Source organism: Lepus europaeus, chromosome 5 (assembly GCF_033115175.1).
Source record: "Lepus europaeus isolate LE1 chromosome 5, mLepTim1.pri, whole genome shotgun sequence".
NCBI lineage: Eukaryota > Metazoa > Chordata > Mammalia > Lagomorpha > Leporidae > Lepus > Lepus europaeus.
Genome location: NC_084831.1, coordinates 115,329,560 through 115,346,213, shown reverse-complemented (window position 1 = coordinate 115,346,213; position 16,654 = coordinate 115,329,560). Strand labels below are relative to the sequence as shown.

At 56.7% G+C, this 16,654-nt stretch overlaps 2 protein-coding genes across 10 annotated transcripts; one reads left to right on the top strand and one right to left on the bottom strand.

The window, feature by feature from the left end:
* Nucleotides 1–4,217: 4,217 nt before the first annotated feature.
* Nucleotides 4,218–16,547, top strand: PIAS3 (protein inhibitor of activated STAT 3). 4 transcript variants are annotated; one of them, XM_062192125.1, is made up of 15 exons: nt 4,975–5,072; nt 6,812–7,229; nt 7,345–7,429; nt 7,663–7,713; nt 7,939–8,029; nt 8,887–9,021; nt 9,221–9,326; nt 9,962–10,035; nt 10,150–10,310; nt 11,288–11,421; nt 11,502–11,670; nt 11,849–11,982; nt 12,121–12,158; nt 12,629–12,784; nt 16,470–16,547. In XM_062192125.1, exons 1-15 carry the CDS (start codon nt 5,049–5,051, stop codon nt 16,530–16,532), a joined length of 1,839 nt encoding a protein of 612 aa, XP_062048109.1. In that variant the 5' UTR covers nt 4,975–5,048; the 3' UTR covers nt 16,533–16,547. The 4 variants fall into 4 exon arrangements, with proteins under 4 accessions (XP_062048107.1, XP_062048109.1, XP_062048110.1 ...); XM_062192126.1 differs by lacking the exon at nt 16,470–16,547 and adding an exon at nt 13,303–13,752; XM_062192123.1 differs by lacking the exons at nt 4,975–5,072; nt 16,470–16,547 and adding an exon at nt 4,218–4,350 and having other exon boundaries at nt 12,629–13,752.
* On the bottom strand, nt 13,720–16,413 carry NUDT17 (nudix hydrolase 17). 6 transcript variants are annotated; one of them, XM_062192133.1, is made up of 8 exons: nt 16,057–16,413; nt 15,679–15,862; nt 15,441–15,466; nt 15,244–15,336; nt 14,900–14,998; nt 14,583–14,719; nt 14,138–14,296; nt 13,795–13,881 (listed from the first exon to the last, which is right to left on the bottom strand). In XM_062192133.1, exons 1-7 carry the CDS (start codon nt 16,396–16,398, stop codon nt 14,140–14,142), a joined length of 1,038 nt encoding a protein of 345 aa, XP_062048117.1. In that variant the 5' UTR covers nt 16,399–16,413; the 3' UTR covers nt 13,795–13,881; nt 14,138–14,139. The 6 variants fall into 6 exon arrangements, with proteins under 6 accessions (XP_062048118.1, XP_062048115.1, XP_062048119.1 ...); XM_062192134.1 differs by lacking the exon at nt 14,583–14,719 and having other exon boundaries at nt 13,720–13,881; XM_062192131.1 differs by lacking the exon at nt 14,583–14,719 and having other exon boundaries at nt 13,720–13,874.
* Nucleotides 16,548–16,654: the final 107 nt, after the last annotated feature.

Here is a 16,654-nt window from a genome sequence, read left to right as displayed (position 1 = left end):
GACTGTAGTTCAGTGGTCCACACTCTGATCCCTCCGTTTCTTCCCTGGGCCTGCCCTCTGCTGGGTTACGCTGGGTCAGACAGCAGTGGTTTGGGAGTGAAGAGACTGGTTGAGAGAAGAGTGGGGAGGAGCTGCTGTGGAAGACAGGGGGCTACCCTAGGGCTGCAGAGTCTGCCTCCAGAGTTTGGCCTAGGGGGAAAGAGTTGCTGAGATTTGTAGCAGGTCCTGCAGAAGGCGTGGGTCAGCTTTGGGATTTGTGTGGATAGGGCAGGGGATTGCATTCAGGTGGGGAGCATGGGGACAGGAGGTGTGGCTGGAGAAGGGTGCAGCTGCCAAGGGGGGACATTAAATGGGTCCGAGTGATTTCTATCAAGAGGAACAGAAACTCTGTTTTCCATCTTACTCTCAGAATTACCAGAGAATACCAAAGGACTGCTACATTCCTCATTATATACGGGGTGTGGGGTGGGAAGAGGAAGAAACTGCAGAGAGAAGGGCCCAGAGAGGGGGAGATCCTTTGGCTAAGGTTGAGCATGAGTCAGGAAACAGCTTCAGTAATGGAATCCAGGCCTCTGACTCCCTCTGGGGCTCCTGGAAGCCGATCCCAGGATGGCTGAGCTGTGGGAGTGGTGAATGATGCTAATGTTAACACAGGAGGGGAACCTTCAGTTTCTGGTTTCCTGGTCTCCCTCCATACAAACCATAAACTGTTATCCCAACAACTCCCAGCCCTCGAATCTTCTCTGCTTTCATAAGGAAACGTCTATTCCCAGATGGTCCCTCTATTCCTCCGGAGTTGCCTGTTTAACAAGACTTTGGTAGGGACTCATTATTCCTACTTCTCCCTCATTCCTCAGGCTTCAGATGTAGGGGCTGTGTGCGGACAGCAGGTGAAGGCCGTGCTGTGTCTTTGGATGCCCTCAATCTGGAACTTGGTCCTGATTCACAACTTCCCTCTTTTGGTAACATCAGTTTATGAAACAGATATTTCAGGAGCCTACTGTGTGCCAGGCACTGGGGACAGAGTATGAACAACACAGAGAAGGTTCCTGTCCTCATGGAGCTTGTACACAGGGCTGGATTCAGGTGCCTGCCTTCCCAGTTTTCTGTCATCCTCTGGAGATGCTAAAACTTATAACCTCAAATTAACTTAAACATTTATTGATTTATTTGAAAACCAGAGAGGGATGTCTCCCATCCACTGGTCCACTCCCCCAAACGCTGGCCATAGCCAGGGCTGGGCCAGGTGGAAGCCAGGAGGCCAGAACTCAATTGGAGTCTCCCACATGGGTGGCAGAGACCCAAATATTTGAATCATGTCATGCTGCCTCCCAGGATGAACATTAACAGGAAGCTAGAGTCAGGAGCAGAGCTGGAACCAGAACCCAGGCACTCCAATATGGGATGCAGGCATGCCAAGCATTGTGCCAGATACCTGCCCCTCAAGTGAACTTTTTTTAAGATTTATTTATTTGAAAGGTAGAGTTACAGGGAGACAGAGGCAGAGAGAGAAGGATCTTCCATCTGCCGACAAACTCCCCAAGTGGCCGTAATGGCAGAAGCTGGGCAGATCTGAAACCAGGAGCCAGGAGTTTCTTCTGGGTCTCCCACATGGATGCAGGGGCCCAAGCATTTGGGCCATCTTCTGCTGGGGCCATTGGCAAGGAGCTGGATTGGAAGTGGAGCAGCCGGGACTTGAATGAACATACATATGGGGGCTGGTGCTGCGTCTCAATAGGCTAACCTTCCACCTGCGGTGCTGGCACCCCAGGTTCTAGTTCCGGTCGGGGCGCTGGATTCTGTCCCAGTTGCCCCTCTTCCTGTCCAGCTCTCTGCTGTGGCCCGGGGAGTGCAGTGGAGGATGGCCCAAGTGCTTGGGCCCTGCACCTTCATGGGAGACCAGGAGAAGCACCTGGCTCCTGGCTTCTGATCAGCGTGATGCACCAGCTGCAGCATGCCGGCAGCGGCGGCCATTGGAGGGTGAACCAATGGCAAAAGGAAGACCTTTCTCTCTGTCTCTCTCTCTCTCAATGTCCACTCTGCATGTCTATATATATATATATATATATATATATATAATACACATGGGAAGCCTGCACTCCAGGCAGCGGTTTTACCTCCTCACACCACAGTGCCAGCTTCTTCAAATGAACTTTATTTTTTTAAAAAAGGATTTCTTTATTTGAGAGGCAGAGTTTCACAGAGAGAGAAGGACAGATATTCCACCCACTGGTTCACTCCCCAAATGGCCGCAATGGCCACAGCTGGGCAGATCTGAAGCCAGGAGCCAGGAGCTTCTGGGTCTCTCGTGTGGGTGGAGGGGCCCAAGGACTTGAACCATCTTCCTCTGCCTTCCTAGGCACATCAGCAGGGATGCTGGATGGGAAGTGGGGCAGCTGGGACTCAAACCGTCGCCCATATGATATGCCAGCACTGCAGGCTGAGGCTTTAACCTGCTAAGCCACAGCGTCAGCCCCTCAAATAAACTTTTTAAAGGAGTGCCCTCCTTTATGAAATCATTAGATTGATTTTCTCTTTAATTTTTACAGCTTTATTGAGCTACAATTGACATACGATAAACTTCACATATTTAAAGCAGAGTGAGTGCGAGGACACAACCATAAAACTATCGCACTCCCAGAAGTTTCCCCTTTGATCTCTCATTTTGTCCTCCCTCTTTTCTTCCCCTTCACAATTACTGGAAATTCTAGAAAATGCAAACTCATACACAGTAGCTTTTGATTTTGAAAGAACAGATGAGTTCAGGGCCTGATGAATAATCCTCAGCTGACGGAGGGAGCAGCTGATATTTAGGACCAAATCCTTAGCCTCTAGCTTGAGGGGTTTATCAGTTCAGGCAGCAAAAGAGCGAGAAAGAACGGGAGTGGCAGGGGACAGTGGCCCTCTTCCCCCCAAATCCATAAAGTATTCTGGTCTGATCCAGTTTCTGCAGGTACTGGGAATTTGCCTAGGTCAACACCTTCAGTCTATGGCTTGGGTGGGTGGTTTCCTGGGATGGATTACACTGAAGGCTTAAGCTAAATGAAGGGATTATTCCTATTATTTATGAAAGCACTCCTTTTGTCTGCCAATTACAGGTTTAACATGTCATTGCCGCTGGACTGTGGGCTCCTGCAATGATTTTATGTCCTCAGCACCAAACAGTCCACCACTGGCTCTTGAATATTTATTTAATGAAAGATATGATCACTTAAGTGCCAGCCAACTCAAGTGCCAGCCAACTCAAACTCACTTGGAGGTTCCCAGTACCCAGTTTGGGAATGTGCCCCAATGTTGGTATTTTCTTTTAGATTTTATTTGTTTGAGAGGTAGAATTGCAGATAGAGGGAGAGACAGAGTGAGAGGGGTCTTCCATCCACTGGTTCACTCCCCAAATGGCCGCAATGGCCAGAGCTGAGCCAATCTGAAGCCAGGAGCCAAGAGCTTCTTCCGGGTCTCCCACGTGGGTGCAGGAGCCTAAGCGCTTGGGCCATCTTCTACTGCTTTCCCACCATGGCAGAGAGCTGGAGGAGCAGCCAGGACTGGAACCGGTGAGCATATGGGATGTCGACGCCACTGGCAGAGGCTTAGCCCACGATGCCAGAGCACTGGCCCCACAGTTGGTATTATCGTGGATATATAGAAGTGGTTTTACTCTGGGGGCTGCGTGTGAGTGATCTCAGCTGGGTTGAGACAGGGGTCTGGAGGGTCCAAGGCTTTGGAGGAAGGAGAGGAGGTCGCCGCTCCAGAGAGGAGCGTTAAGAACACTCTGCTCTGTCCACCTCCAGCCGCACCTAAGCTGAGCTATTGGCTAGGGGTGGAGGAGCGCACCTAGAGTTAGGATGGGATACAGTTTGCATTCAGCAGCCCAGGCTCTCCCCCGGGGAGGCAGAGGTCGCCTTTCGAGGAAGAACCTCTCCACGCGGTCAGATCCCCGGCCCACAGTCTCAGTGGCAGCGCGCTGCCACCTCTAGTCCCGGCCGGCGCGCGGGTGTCCCAGAGGCACCGAGCGCCGCTGGGCCCGGGAACCTCGTCGGCCCACTCCACTCGCACGAGACGCTCAACTCTCCGGCGCCGGACTCCGAGTCCTCCCTCTCCCGCCGCGGGCTCCGCCCCCTCTCCCCTCTCCGCGGTCCTGGCGCGCTGACCCCGGAGGGGGCGGCCCCAGCCCGAGCGCTAGGCCGGGCGGAGCTCCGGCCCGGGCGGAGCTGCGGCTGCAGCGTCCGGCCGCCGGACCGAGACTCTGTGGCCGTGCCGACTGCGGGAGCGGCGCCGAGCCCCTTCCCCTGGCCTCCGCAGCCCACCCTCTGAGGCTCCTGAGCCCCTTCCCCATGTCCTGCAACGGTGCTGGTAAGTCCCGCTCTGCGCACCAAACTTTGTTGCTACGGAGTTGGAGCTCGTCGGCCGGACCGAGGGCTACACTGTAATAGGTGTTGGGGAGGGGGGGTTGGGGTGGAGGGCTGAGAATAGCCTCTGGAACTGAAGTGCCCTTGAATCCGAGGCTCCCCTAAAGTGGACCACCGCTCACCCCTCCCCGAGCTGGTGGCCGGGGACTCTTGACCTGAGCTGGCCGAACTCTTGGACATGCAGATGCAGGCGTCCGCTCCAACTCTGCCCACCCCCTCCCCCATTTCTCTGAAATCCAGCAGTTCCCGATACTTTCCCTCCATCTTTCGAGTGTCTTTGGCTCCCTAAAAGCTCATTCCCTCCCCACTCTGGCGTGGCAAAGCCCCCCGCCCCCAGGCACTTCGGGCCCGCCTCCTCTCGGTTACCCTCGGGGCCCGCGATCTTTGGGGCCGTGCACTCCCTCCGGGTCCGCCCGTCTTGCCTGCGGGCCAAAGACGTGTAGGGGCTGGGTCGGGCCGCGGAAGGAGGGGCCGAGGCCGGGGCTTGTCCGAAGCCGGGCGGGCGGGGCCGCGAAGGGGTGGTGTAGGGGGCTGGACGGGGCGGAGCAGGCGGCATTTGCGGCCGGCGCCGGGGTGGAGAGTTGTGCGCCGGTCCCTGGGCCTGAGCTCGGGCTCGGGCTCGGGCGCCTGCGATGTCTCAAGATGGCGGAGCTGGGCGAATTAAAGGTACCGACCCCCTCCCCCATCCCCATCCGGACTGAGCCCAGCGGTGCGCCGAGTCGGGGTGCGGAGAGCTCGGGTGGGCGCGGGAGGCGCGGCGCGGACGGGCTGCCCGGGCGGGGAAGGGGCTGCGGCGGGGCTCCGGGGGCGGGGCTGCGGGGCAGATGTAGGGGTGGGGCCGAGGGGAATTGCAGCTGTTGGGGGCCGCTGTGCAGGGGGCGGGGACGCGGGGTAGCAGCCGGGTTTAGTGGAAGGGGCGGCCGGAGGAGCAGGGCCGGGGCGGGGGGAAGCTGCTGTAGAGGCGGAGGGGACGAATCGATCCAGGCCGAGAGATGTGACAGTAGGGGTGGGACCGGGGCAGACGGAGGGGGAGGTTCCTGGGGAGATGGAGCTGGGAGGAGAGAGCCTGTGGGGCTGCCGTGGGAGACGAGCCTCGGGAAGCACCAGTGGGCGGCCGAGATGGAGGGGGCGGGGCCGCGCGGGCCAGATCCTCGAGGGGTGGGGCAGAAGCATCCTGGCGGCCGAGGGGCAGGTCCTGGCTTTGGGCCGAGGCGTGTGAAGCTGTGGGGTGGAGAGGACGGGGTAAAAAAATAAATAAATAAATAAAGACAGCACGGAAGGGATAACAAGGATGGCGAGAAAGGTAGAGGAGTAAGTTTTTCATCACGTTCTTCGAAAGGAGTCCAGGACAAGCCTCCGAGGGGAAGAACGGTGGACGGCTGGGAGGGCCTGCCCGTGACCCGGGCTCCTCGAGAGCCACGGAGGGCAGGTGTCTGATGACGGAGCGCTCCCTGCCACACGGAGTGTTGAGGAAAACCACATCAGAGGACGCCTCCCAGCATCTTAAACCGCTGGTTCATCCCCAAGCTCTGTGCTCTGCCCTTTGAAATGGAGCCACGTTCCAAGGCAGGCTTGAGATAAGCCACAGGGCCCAGATCCCTGGAGAGGGGCTGGCAGTCTCAGGGGCCCGTCCCTCACTCTCCCAGGGCCTCTGTTTAGGGCTCTTCCCTTCTCCCTCCTCTCTCTCTCTCTCTCTGCGTGTGTGTGTGTGTGTGTGTGTGTTAGAAACACCCATTTTCTCTCCAGGAGAAGCAGGATTTTAGTTCTTGCAGATGGAGCAAACAGGTAAACAGGTGGGAAACATGGACTTGGTGATTCATAGTCATCCATGGTTAACTCCTTCTGCCCCTCAAGTTTTGGTCCTGTGTCCTTCCCAGAAAATATAGAACTAGGGGAGGGTGATTATGTAAATGATGCCAGAAAGGATTTGGGGGTAATCAGCACTGAACCCTGACCTGAATGTCCTAGCCACAAGAGCTTCAACAACGCTAGGACAAACTGCTGAGCTGGGTGGGAGGGATGAGCTCTGGGACCCAATCCTCCAGACACCTGGTCCTTTTCTTCCCTGTGGAGCCGTCTGGCCTGAATCCTCTCTTCCCTCCCTCCTCCTTGCTGTCTCCTGTCCTTTTCCCAGGAGGCCAGGGTGGGTCTGAGAATCTGAGAAGGCAGGAAAGGAGCTAAGCAGCTTATAGGAGAGACAGGCTTGAGGCAGGGATGGAGGTGTCTGAGGGTAGCTTGCCGTCTGCCATCCCCTACCCCCAGTCTGGGCTGCTCAAATGCGGGGTGGTGGTGAGGCTGACCCGAGGCTTAGGACAAGGGGCCTTGCTGCTCCGGGCTGGTGTGGTCCCAGGATGGGCTGCCCTGTGCAGGCAAACATTCTCAAGCCTTCCTCTTCTTCTCCACAGCACATGGTGATGAGTTTCCGGGTATCTGAGCTCCAGGTGCTTCTCGGCTTTGCTGGCCGGAACAAGAGTGGACGGAAGCACGAACTCCTGGCCAAGGCCCTCCACCTCCTCAAGTCCAGCTGTGCCCCCAGCGTCCAGATGAAGATCAAGGAGCTTTACCGCCGGCGCTTTCCCCGGAAAACCCTGGGGCCCTCTGACCTCTCCCTGCTCTCTCTGCCCCCTGGCACCTCTCCTGTAGGCTCCCCTGGCCCGCTCACTCCCATTCCCCCTGCCCTCCTGGCCCCTGGCACCCTGTTGGGCCCTAAGCGGGAGGTGGACATGCACCCCCCTCTGCCCCAGCCTGTGCATCCTGACGTCACCATGAAGCCACTGCCCTTCTATGAAGTCTACGGGGAGCTCATCCGGCCCACCACCCTTGGTACGGCTCTGTGTGGTCCCTCAGGTGTCTGGGATACTATGCCTCTTTCCAAGCCTTTCTTCAGCTTTTATCCTGTGTGCGTGGGCTTGGGAGTAACATCCCTTTATGTCCCCAGCATCTACGTCTAGCCAGCGGTTCGAGGAAGCACACTTCACCTTTGCCCTCACTCCACAGCAGGTGCAGCAGATTCTGACATCCAGGTACATCTACTGCAGTCCTCCTGCCTCACCCTTGGGTTGTTGCTCCTGGAGTCTGCTCTCTGACCCTCTGTGTTCTGCCTTGCTCACCTCCCCATCCATCATGTGAGCCTGCTCTGTCTCTCGTTCCTGTGTATGTCTCTTCTCTGCCCCTGAACATCTGACTTCCGTCTCCACTCACCCCTGCCGTCTGGAAGCCACATGCTGACATCTCTCCCTCTCCCTACCTGTTACAGAGAGGTTCTGCCAGGAGCCAAATGCGATTATACCATCCAGGTGCAGCTAAGGTGAGTTGATTCTCCCTCCTTCCCCTGCTGGGCTCCCTGGGAAAGAAATCAGGGTATGACAGATGCTCCTAGGTGATAGTCCTGCTCTGCCATTGCCCACCCCACTCTGGGCCTCTCCTGGATGTTGAGGGCTACCGACATCCATGACTGATTTTCTGGAGATCCGTGCCGGGTGCATCTCAAGAAAGTGCCTCCTACATTTCATCCTCTCTCATCTCACACCAGGTTCTGTCTCTGTGAGACCAGCTGCCCCCAGGAGGATTATTTCCCCCCCAACCTCTTTGTTAAGGTCAACGGGAAACTGTGCCCCTTGCCGGTAAATATTCTCTTCTCTGGCAGTAGCCCCTTGTTGCTTCGGTTTATTATGAACCATTACGAAGGAGCCATGCCCGGCACAGTGTGAGACCCAGAATAGGTGCTTCGTTTACTGACTGCATCCACACAATCTAGAGAGTATTTTTTTTTAAAGAGATTTATTTATTTATTTGAAAGTCAGAGTTACACACAGAGAGAAAGAGAGGCAGAGAGAGAGGTCTTCCATCCGCTGGGTCACTCCCCAATTGACTGCAATGGCCAGAGCTGTGCCGAACCAAAGTCAGGAGCCAAGAGCTTCTTCTGGGTCGCCCATATGGGTGCAGAGGCCCAAGCACTTGGGCCATCTTCTACTGCTTCCCCAGGCCACAGCAGAGAGCTGGATCGGAAGTGGAGCAGCTGGGACTCGAACCGGTGCCCATAAGGGATGCTGGCACTGCAGGCAGCAGCTTTACCCGCTATGCCACAGCGCCGGCCCCTCTAGAGAGTATTAAGATGGAGCTGAACCACAATTCTGGCAGAACCCAGAGGAAGAATAATAATTCAGGGAAGACTTCTTACAAGTTATTCCCCCAGAGCTCAGAGCTGGAAGAAGTGAGGTGCCCCTGTCCCCCTGGGCCTTAGTGAGTGGGTGCCTGTTTCCTTGGTCAATAAATAAACTCTTCTTTCTCCCCAGGAGTGAATCCCATACACAACCCTAGACAGTGCCCCAGTTTTGTGAATGGGCCCCCAGCCCTTTGGGCAGTGAGTGGGCTGGCCTTCCCTCCAGGGAATGAGTAACCCAACAAGATGTTTTTTGTTGTTAGAGCAGAGCCCCTTCCCAGAGCCCCTTCTCCACTGACCGGTCCCTCCCTTCCTCAGGGCTACCTTCCCCCCACCAAAAATGGGGCTGAGCCCAAGAGGCCCAGCCGCCCAATCAACATCACACCCCTGGCTCGACTCTCAGCCACTGTTCCCAACACCATCGTGGTCAATTGGTCATCTGAGTTTGGACGGGTGAGCACAGCTGAAGCAGGTGTCTGGCAAAGCCTGCAGCGGGTGAAGGGGAACCATCTAGTGCCCTGGGTTGGGGAAATATCCTCCTCTTATGGGTCTCTCTGCCATTAACCCACTGTCTCTGGCCCTCCTGGGACAAATGGGGGTGATGGTGGTCTAAGAAGTCCAGGCTAATTGTGTCCCTCCCACCTCCAAGTAGAATTACTCCTTGTCTGTGTACCTGGTGAGGCAGTTGACTGCAGGGACCCTTCTACAAAAACTCAGAGCAAAGGGTATCCGGAACCCAGACCATTCCCGGGCACTGAGTGAGTAGCATCCTTCCCTTTCTCCCTCTGATCTACAGTCAAATCTTCCTGGTCCTCTAGCTTTCATAACCAAACCCATTCCCCGTCTCTGACAACTTCACTCTCATGAACCCCATCCCTTCTCCTTCTAGTCTTCAAGGTTGAGAAGTTGGCCAACTTCAGTGCATTCCCAGTCATACATCTGCTTTGTACCTCACAGAGCCCAACTCCAGCCCTGCTAGAATATGGATTCTCTGAACTGGAAAGTGTTGGGGATCAACTAATCTCACCTCACATGATATTCAGTTCCTTCTAGATCCTTCCTAACACAGCCAGAGGTCACCTAGCTATGATTACGCACCTTTAGGGATGCAGAAATCCTCCCAGCGTCCAGCCTTTATAATACATATTCCAGACCAACCCCATGTGACATCCCACAGGCCCCCAAAGACTCTCTACCCAGCTGCCTCTCAGCCAGACAGCATCCAGCCTTCGTAATACAGATTCCAGACCGACCCCATGTGACATCCCACGGGCCCCCAAAGACTCTCTACCCAGCTGTCTCTCAGCCAGAGCCATCTGCTTCTGGCCTCACCAACTCCTGGGTCTCTTCCAGCCTTGCTGACCCCATGACTCTGCCCTCACTGTTGTTTCAGTCAAGGAGAAATTGACTGCTGACCCTGACAGTGAGGTGGCTACCACGAGTCTCCGGGTATCACTCATGTGCCCGGTGGGTACCAGGGGGATAAGGGACGAGGGAGGGAGTGGGGCTAATTCTCTGGACTCAGGAGGGTCCCTGCAGATTCCAGAGCGGGGCCTCTGACTGGAGAACTGCTCTCCGCAGCTCGGGAAGATGCGCCTCACTGTTCCTTGTCGCGCCCTCACCTGCGCCCACCTGCAGAGCTTCGATGCTGCCCTTTATCTGCAGATGAATGAGAAGAAGCCAACGTGGACATGTCCTGTGTGTGACAAGAAGGCTCCCTATGAATCTCTTATCATTGATGGGTAGGGCCACTCTGCTTCCTTTTACCTAGGCTATCTTCTCCACCCTACCTTGTTTTACCTTTATGCGAGAGGCAGAGAGAGAGAGACAGACAGCAAGGCAGCTCTCATTTGCTGGTTCGCTCCCCCAAAATGCCCCCAACAGCTGGGGCTGGTGGGCCAGGCTGAAGCTGGCAGCTGGGAACTCAACCCAGATCTCCCAGCTAGAGGAGGGGGACCTAACTTCTTGAGCCTTCATTTGCTGCCTCCTGGGATGTGCAATGGCAGGAAGCTGGAACTGGGAGCCAGAGCCAGGAGCTGAACTCAGACACTGTGATAGGGGCTGCAGGCACCTTCACCACCAGGCCAAATACCTGTCCCAGACCCCCTTTAGTACATATGGCTTATTTCTCCTCACCAGGCGAACCCCACATCTCACTGTGTCCCTCTACTAGTCCACATATGTGGTGACATTAAGGACTTAGTATAGATAAAGCATCTTGATGCTACGCACTTTGCATGCATTATTGCACTGGATCTTGAGGTAGGTACTTCATTACAGAGCAGGTAACTGAGGCTTAGAGATTCTTACTCAAGGCTGCAGTTAGCGGCAGAGGCCAGTGTATCGCCTGTAATGACTCCCTGACCTCCCACTGAGGAGGCAGTGAGGTCTTCCTGAGGATGCTGGTCTGGCTGGTCTCGGGCCCTGTCCTGAGCCTATGTATGGTGCTTGGTCCCACTGCCTTTTTGGAGGTGGTTGGTGGAGTTCTGCCTCTCTGCTTCTTCTGTCTTGTTCCTAGACCATGCATAGCTAGGGTTCAGCTTATGTTCACTTTAAAACATACAATTTGTAAAGCTGTTACTTGATTGCAACAATTCTAGGAGGTCCAATAGTTTGGACAGGATCCCTCTATTGCCCAGGAAGGTGAGTCCCGCATCTCTCTGGCCACTGTGGCACTCAATTCCCAGCCCCCTGAATTTCCATCTCTTCCCTCCCACAGTTTATTCATGGAGATTCTAAATTCCTGTTCGGACTGTGATGAGATCCAGTTCATGGAAGATGGCTCCTGGTGCCCAATGAAGCCCAAGAAGGAGGCGTCTGAGGTTTGCCCCCCGCCAGGGTATGGGCTGGATGGTGAGTGACCCCCTGTCCCCCAGATGAGCTAGACCTTGGCTGGCCTCTTCTCTGAGACACAGTCTTCTCACCACTTGCAGGCCCCCAGTACAGCCCAGTCCAAGAGGGAGCTCCAGCAGAGAATAAGAAGAAGGTGGAAGTGATTGACTTGACAATAGAGAGCTCCTCAGATGAGGAAGATCTGCCTCCCACCAAGAAGCACTGTCCCGTCACCTCGGCTGCCATCCCAGCCCTGCCGGGAAGCAAAGGGTAAGAGAAAATAGGCTGACTCCATACTAGGGAGGGCACAGCAGAAGTCAGTAGTGCTCACCCGGCAAACCTTGGGCCAAGGGAAAGGCAGTGGGGACAGAGAGGACCCTTGGGGAGCTGGGCGGAGTGGGGCATCTGGGGTTCGCCGGCTGCCCCAGCTCCTACTCTCTACTTGCAGGGTCCTGACGTCTGGCCATCAGCCGTCCTCGGTGCTGCGCAGCCCTGCTATGGGCACACTGGGCGGGGATTTCCTGTCCAGCCTCCCACTGCACGAGTACCCACCTGCCTTCCCCCTGGGGGCCGACATCCAAGGTACGACGCTGCTACCCGCTCCCCCAAGCCCAGCAGAGCCCTTGCTGCTCACCAGGGGCCGGAATCCCAAAGACTTGCCTGTCTTGGCGGTAAGAGGATGGGGCAGGAGATTGATTTGTATTTTCCCTTTCCTTCCAGGTTTAGACTTATTTTCTTTCCTTCAGACGGAGAGTCAGGTACGTGGTCCCTTCTCCTGTGCAGCTCTGATTGGGGGCCCCGCAGAGACCCGGATCCGCTTTTCTCAGGGGAGGTGGGGTGCAGGCAGCACTGGTACTTCCTCGGATTGCCACTCAGATCTGCCTGGATCCCTTACTGTTCTGTCCCGAGGGATTCTGGTGAGCTTCTGGCCCTGCCCACTCCCCCTCCCCACCCGCAACCTGTGTACGCTTAGAGCACCAGACCTGCCCCAACTGGACAGTCCACATACTTTAGACACCCACAAGGCCAAGAACCTAGCAACCCGGAAGGGCTGTGTCAAGGCCTGGAAAAGGGGTGGCGTGGCAGGGAGGCAGGGGGAAGAGTCAGAGAGAGGCTTCTTGCCTCCCAGGGAATACCTTAGGGTCCCCATAACAGTACTGGACCATGTGACTAGGAGGCAGGGCTGAGTCGGGGTAAAGTCTGACGCTGTGCCCTTGATCTCTCCCAGCACTACGGCCCCTCTGTCATCACCTCTTTGGATGAACAGGATGCCCTTGGCCACTTCTTCCAGTACCGAGGGACCCCCTCCCACTTCCTGGGCCCACTGGCCCCCTCGCTGGGGAGCTCGCACCGCAGCTCCACTCCAGCAACTCCTCCTGGCCGGGTCAGTAGCATTGTGGCCCCCGGGGGGGCTTTGAGGGAGGGGCACGGAGGACCGCTGCCCTCAGGGCCCTCCCTGACTGGCTGCCGGTCTGACATCATCTCCCTGGACTGAGTCCCTTGGACTGTGGAGCCTGTGCTGCCCCCCACCCCACAGCAGGTATGCTGTGGCCACCTGACCTTTCTGGGGACTGTGGTCAGAGGTCAGACCCAACTTTTCCTGGAGACCTACTGGTGGCCTCATCTTTGCCTGACAAGGCCAGCACCCAAAGGGTTAATATTTAACCTCTTCAAGGACATGGAGGGGTCTATTTTTGGAAATATTCTTCAGATGGCCACACATTCCTTTGGGTACCTAGGCCAACAGGAGGGGGTGTGAGTGGGGGGGAGGGGCTGAACCCCTGGCCTCTACTACGTGTAAAGCCTCTAAAGCCTCTTGGCGGAGGGGCCTTCTCTTCCCATCCCCCAAACCCAAACCTTCATTGTTTCTTCTTGTCTATTCCGCTCCCTTTGGCCATGCAGATGAGATGGAGAAACTGAGACAGGCGATTTCAGAGATGGACAGAGAACTCTATTTTGGGTTGCAGATATTTTGTACATAAACAAGAAAAACCAAAATACTCCAAAGATGACTTTCCCAACCTCCTACTTCCCAGTATAACTGAGGAGATGAGGCCTTAGCCATGATCCCCAGGGGTTTGGAAGCAGGGCCTAGCCTCTTGCCTGGGTCTCTATTTATATATTTAAGTTCACAGTGTTTCTTAAGCTGACCAGCCTGGGGCCTAAGCGTCTAGAGGCCCATGGCCCTGTGGTCAGGCCTGGCTTATTCTGCACCTTTCCTGGGAAGTGGGGGGGACCCACGTGCCCTCCTTTGTCGGGCCCCTCCAGGGCCCAGCATACATGTTGCAATTTTACTTTGTATTCCCAAAGTTGTAGCAGGTTTCTCACCCATAATAAAGGTTGTGAATGTTCTGTGAGCGTCGTGGAGGTGGGCTCCGGAGGGCATTACGCACTTCCCTTTCCAGAGCACTGGGGTAGGGGAGGAGGGTCCACGTTCTGTTCTTCCTTTGCGGCCTGGGTCCACACTTGCCACACTGAGGACTTCCCAGAGTAGTTGGTTTTCCCTCGCACCCCGGCCCATAACACCACCAGACCACTGGAGCCCAGCGCCACAGAACCCTCACATGCCCCCCCCCCCCCCAGACCACCACCAGACTACTCCAGCCCCAGCACCATAGAAAACTCTTGTGCCCCCCCCCCAGAACACCACCAGAGCACTCCACAGTGCCACAAAACTCTCTTGTGCCCCCGCCCAGACCACTCCAGCCCAGCACCACAGAACCCTCCCATTCCTCACCTTTACCGGCCCAGCTGCTGCAGCCAGAGCCCGAGGGCAAACTTGGTGCCAGAGCTGACCCTCTCTGGGTTGTCCTCCATGGTAGGGGGGGTGTTCCGCAGCAGCGTGGATGTGGGGAGCGCCACGGCTCGGGCCCTGCCCTCCTCTAGTTCCACCGCTCTGCAAAGGACAGCTCCTGTCTGGGCTTTGCCTTGTTGGGTTTTCATATGTTAGGTCATCTACTCTCTCAACTACTGCAGCGGGTGGGTAGCTAGCTGTGAACCTCACTTTACAAAAAGGAAGCATGTTCAAGGATGGTTAGGGGACTGGCTCCCATGGGAGAGCTTTGAGTCAAACCCAGGACCTCTGTGCTAGGCAGCTGGAGTCCTTGATCTCATGTGGTTTCTTAATTCTCTGTAAATCAATGGGGTGGTGGGGTGGGTAGAGCTCAGGGAAAAGTTCTTACCCCACAGAGAGTGGTAGGTCCGGGGGGAGGATTCTGGGTGCTTCTGTCCCATCCTCCGTGGCAGCCACTGCAGCTGCGATCTCTGGTCCCAGCCACATAAAAGCACTCACTTCACTTGGGTTTGGTTGGATCCTGGCCTAGGGTCAGACAGGACCCCTCAGTCCTGGCTTCTCGCTGGGAGGCCTGTCCTTGATACTAGCCTATTTGCAAGCGGAATGCTTAAAGACAGGGGAGGAACTACTGGATGCTCTTGGCGTCTCTGCCCCGCCCCCTGTGATCCCCTGAGCCCCATTTCCTTCCTCCCTAGCCAGCCTTACCTGCAGCTGCTGCTGTGACTCCTGGGAGATGACGAGTAGATAGAGAACAATGTGATGGTATTTGGGGAAACCCCAGCTCAGCCTAGGCGGGTAGGCAGACTGAGAAGAAAGGCAAAAGAGAGGGCTTCCTGTCAGACAGCTCTGGGGTGAAACACGTGGGCCCACAGCTTAGGAAGTGGATGGTAGACACGGCGCACCAGGGACACAGGTGAGGGTTTGCGCCTCTCCCACTTCCTCTGTGGCTAAGGCAGCGTCTGCAGACTTGCTGCTGGTGGTGGTAGCAGAGTGTTTGCTGAGGTCTCTTGGTTAAGTGGGAAAGGATGGTCCCCAGGTCTCTGGCTCACCTCCCATAGTCCCAGAGGGACCCAAGAGAACTGGCCCTGTGCCAGCCGCAGTCCAGTCTCCTCCCAGAGCTCTCGGAGTCCTCCATCCAGCAGCTGGGAGTCGGAGAGAGGGCGGGTCAGGCGGCCAATGCCTTTTGCTCCCCCTGTCCTCAGCCCACACCCAGTGGAGGGGTGCCCGTTGGGTCGCTGACTGGTACCTCCTCATCCAGTTCCACATGTCCACCTGCAAGGAGAGTGGGGACCAAGAGGTGAAAGGTGGTTGTCTTCACCAGAAGCCCCTCCTCCAAGGGTCTCCAGATGCAGCTGCAGCAATGTGGACAGGCCACACTTCCCTGCCCGCGTCTCCATCCCAAGACTAGGAAATGCAATGTGTGGGGGGTGGGGGCGAGGCAGGTTTCTTCTCTGGCCTTGGGGCTTTGTCCCCAGAGCGCTCACCTGGGGGTACCCAGAGGTTGGGTGAAACGCGGAGGGTGCGTGTCCTTCTGGTCAGCAAGACAGTCTGGTCGCTGGACTGCAGAATGACGGCCACACCCAGATCCACACCTCGATTCGTGGGCAGCTCAGCCCCGGGGGGCCTGGGCTGCTGGTCCAGGGCCGCAAAAGGGCAGAAAGGGGGTCGCTGGTGGGAGGGAGCCTGGGTTAAAGCTCCAGGAGCAGGGCAGGGCCACCGCGCGGAGAGGGCGGCCGGAACGCTCGGCCTCTCGCCGGCGGTTTCCCACCCGGTCGCAGTCCCCGTTTCGGACCTTCCCCACCCGTCGCAGTCCCCGTTTCGGACCTTCCCCACCCGTCGCGGGCCTCCCTCCTCCTGCCGACCTGGAGCGGAAGCTTAGCCGCGGAGCCTGGGAATGGCTTGTCCGAGAGGATCAGTCGTCCTCCTTCCAAGCCGCAGTACGTGGGCCACGGCCCCGGCCCGGGCCCAGCGCCCAGGAGGCCACACACGCTCCGCGCGAAGCTTACGGACTCCAGACGCCCGGCCAAGAGCAGCTGCACGCGCGCCGCGGCCATGACGCGGCCCTGTGCGCGCCGCCGCCCCTGGCGCCCTCTGGTGGCCCAGCGGCGCCTCTCGGGAGCCTCCTGCGGGGTCAGAAGGAAGCCAGGTTTCCGGGCCATCTCGGGCAATTTAGGCGTTACCCTTGGGGTGATCCCTGGGTGCATTGTTAATAAGCCACCGATACCTGTGAATCCTCAGTTCCTGTTTTCCTCCTGTTCCTCTTTTCTCCGTTTAGGACAATAGCCCAGCCCGAAGCACTTCCGAGCTCACAGGTCACCTCCTACCAGCTGTGGGCTGAACTGTAAGCACCCCGTCCACAGCACTCTGCACACACCTGTCACGGCAGGTAGAATTTATCGCATGCCTCCACGCAGGAGACCTAACAAGTATTTTTAACTCTTCATCTCATTCAACTGACCG

Excerpts from the sequence above, each read along its gene's own strand:
- NUDT17 (XM_062192131.1), bottom strand. The coding sequence starts at position 16,398 with ATGCACCCAGGGATCACCCCAAGGGTAACGCCTAAATTGCCCGAGATG. Across the intron at positions 15,337-15,440 it reads ATGTGGAACTGGATGAGGAG|CTGCTGGATGGAGGACTCCG; the intron begins GTACCAGTCAGC and ends TCCGACTCCCAG. Across the intron at positions 14,297-14,899 it reads AGTCACAGCAGCAGCTGCAG|AGCGGTGGAACTAGAGGAGG; the intron begins GTAAGGCTGGCT and ends TGTCCTTTGCAG.
- PIAS3 (XM_062192122.1), top strand. The coding sequence starts at position 5,049 with ATGGCGGAGCTGGGCGAATTAAAG. Across the intron at positions 8,030-8,886 it reads GGAAACTGTGCCCCTTGCCG|GGCTACCTTCCCCCCACCAA; the intron begins GTAAATATTCTC and ends TCCCTTCCTCAG. Across the intron at positions 11,671-11,848 it reads GCCCTGCCGGGAAGCAAAGG|GGTCCTGACGTCTGGCCATC; the intron begins GTAAGAGAAAAT and ends CTCTACTTGCAG.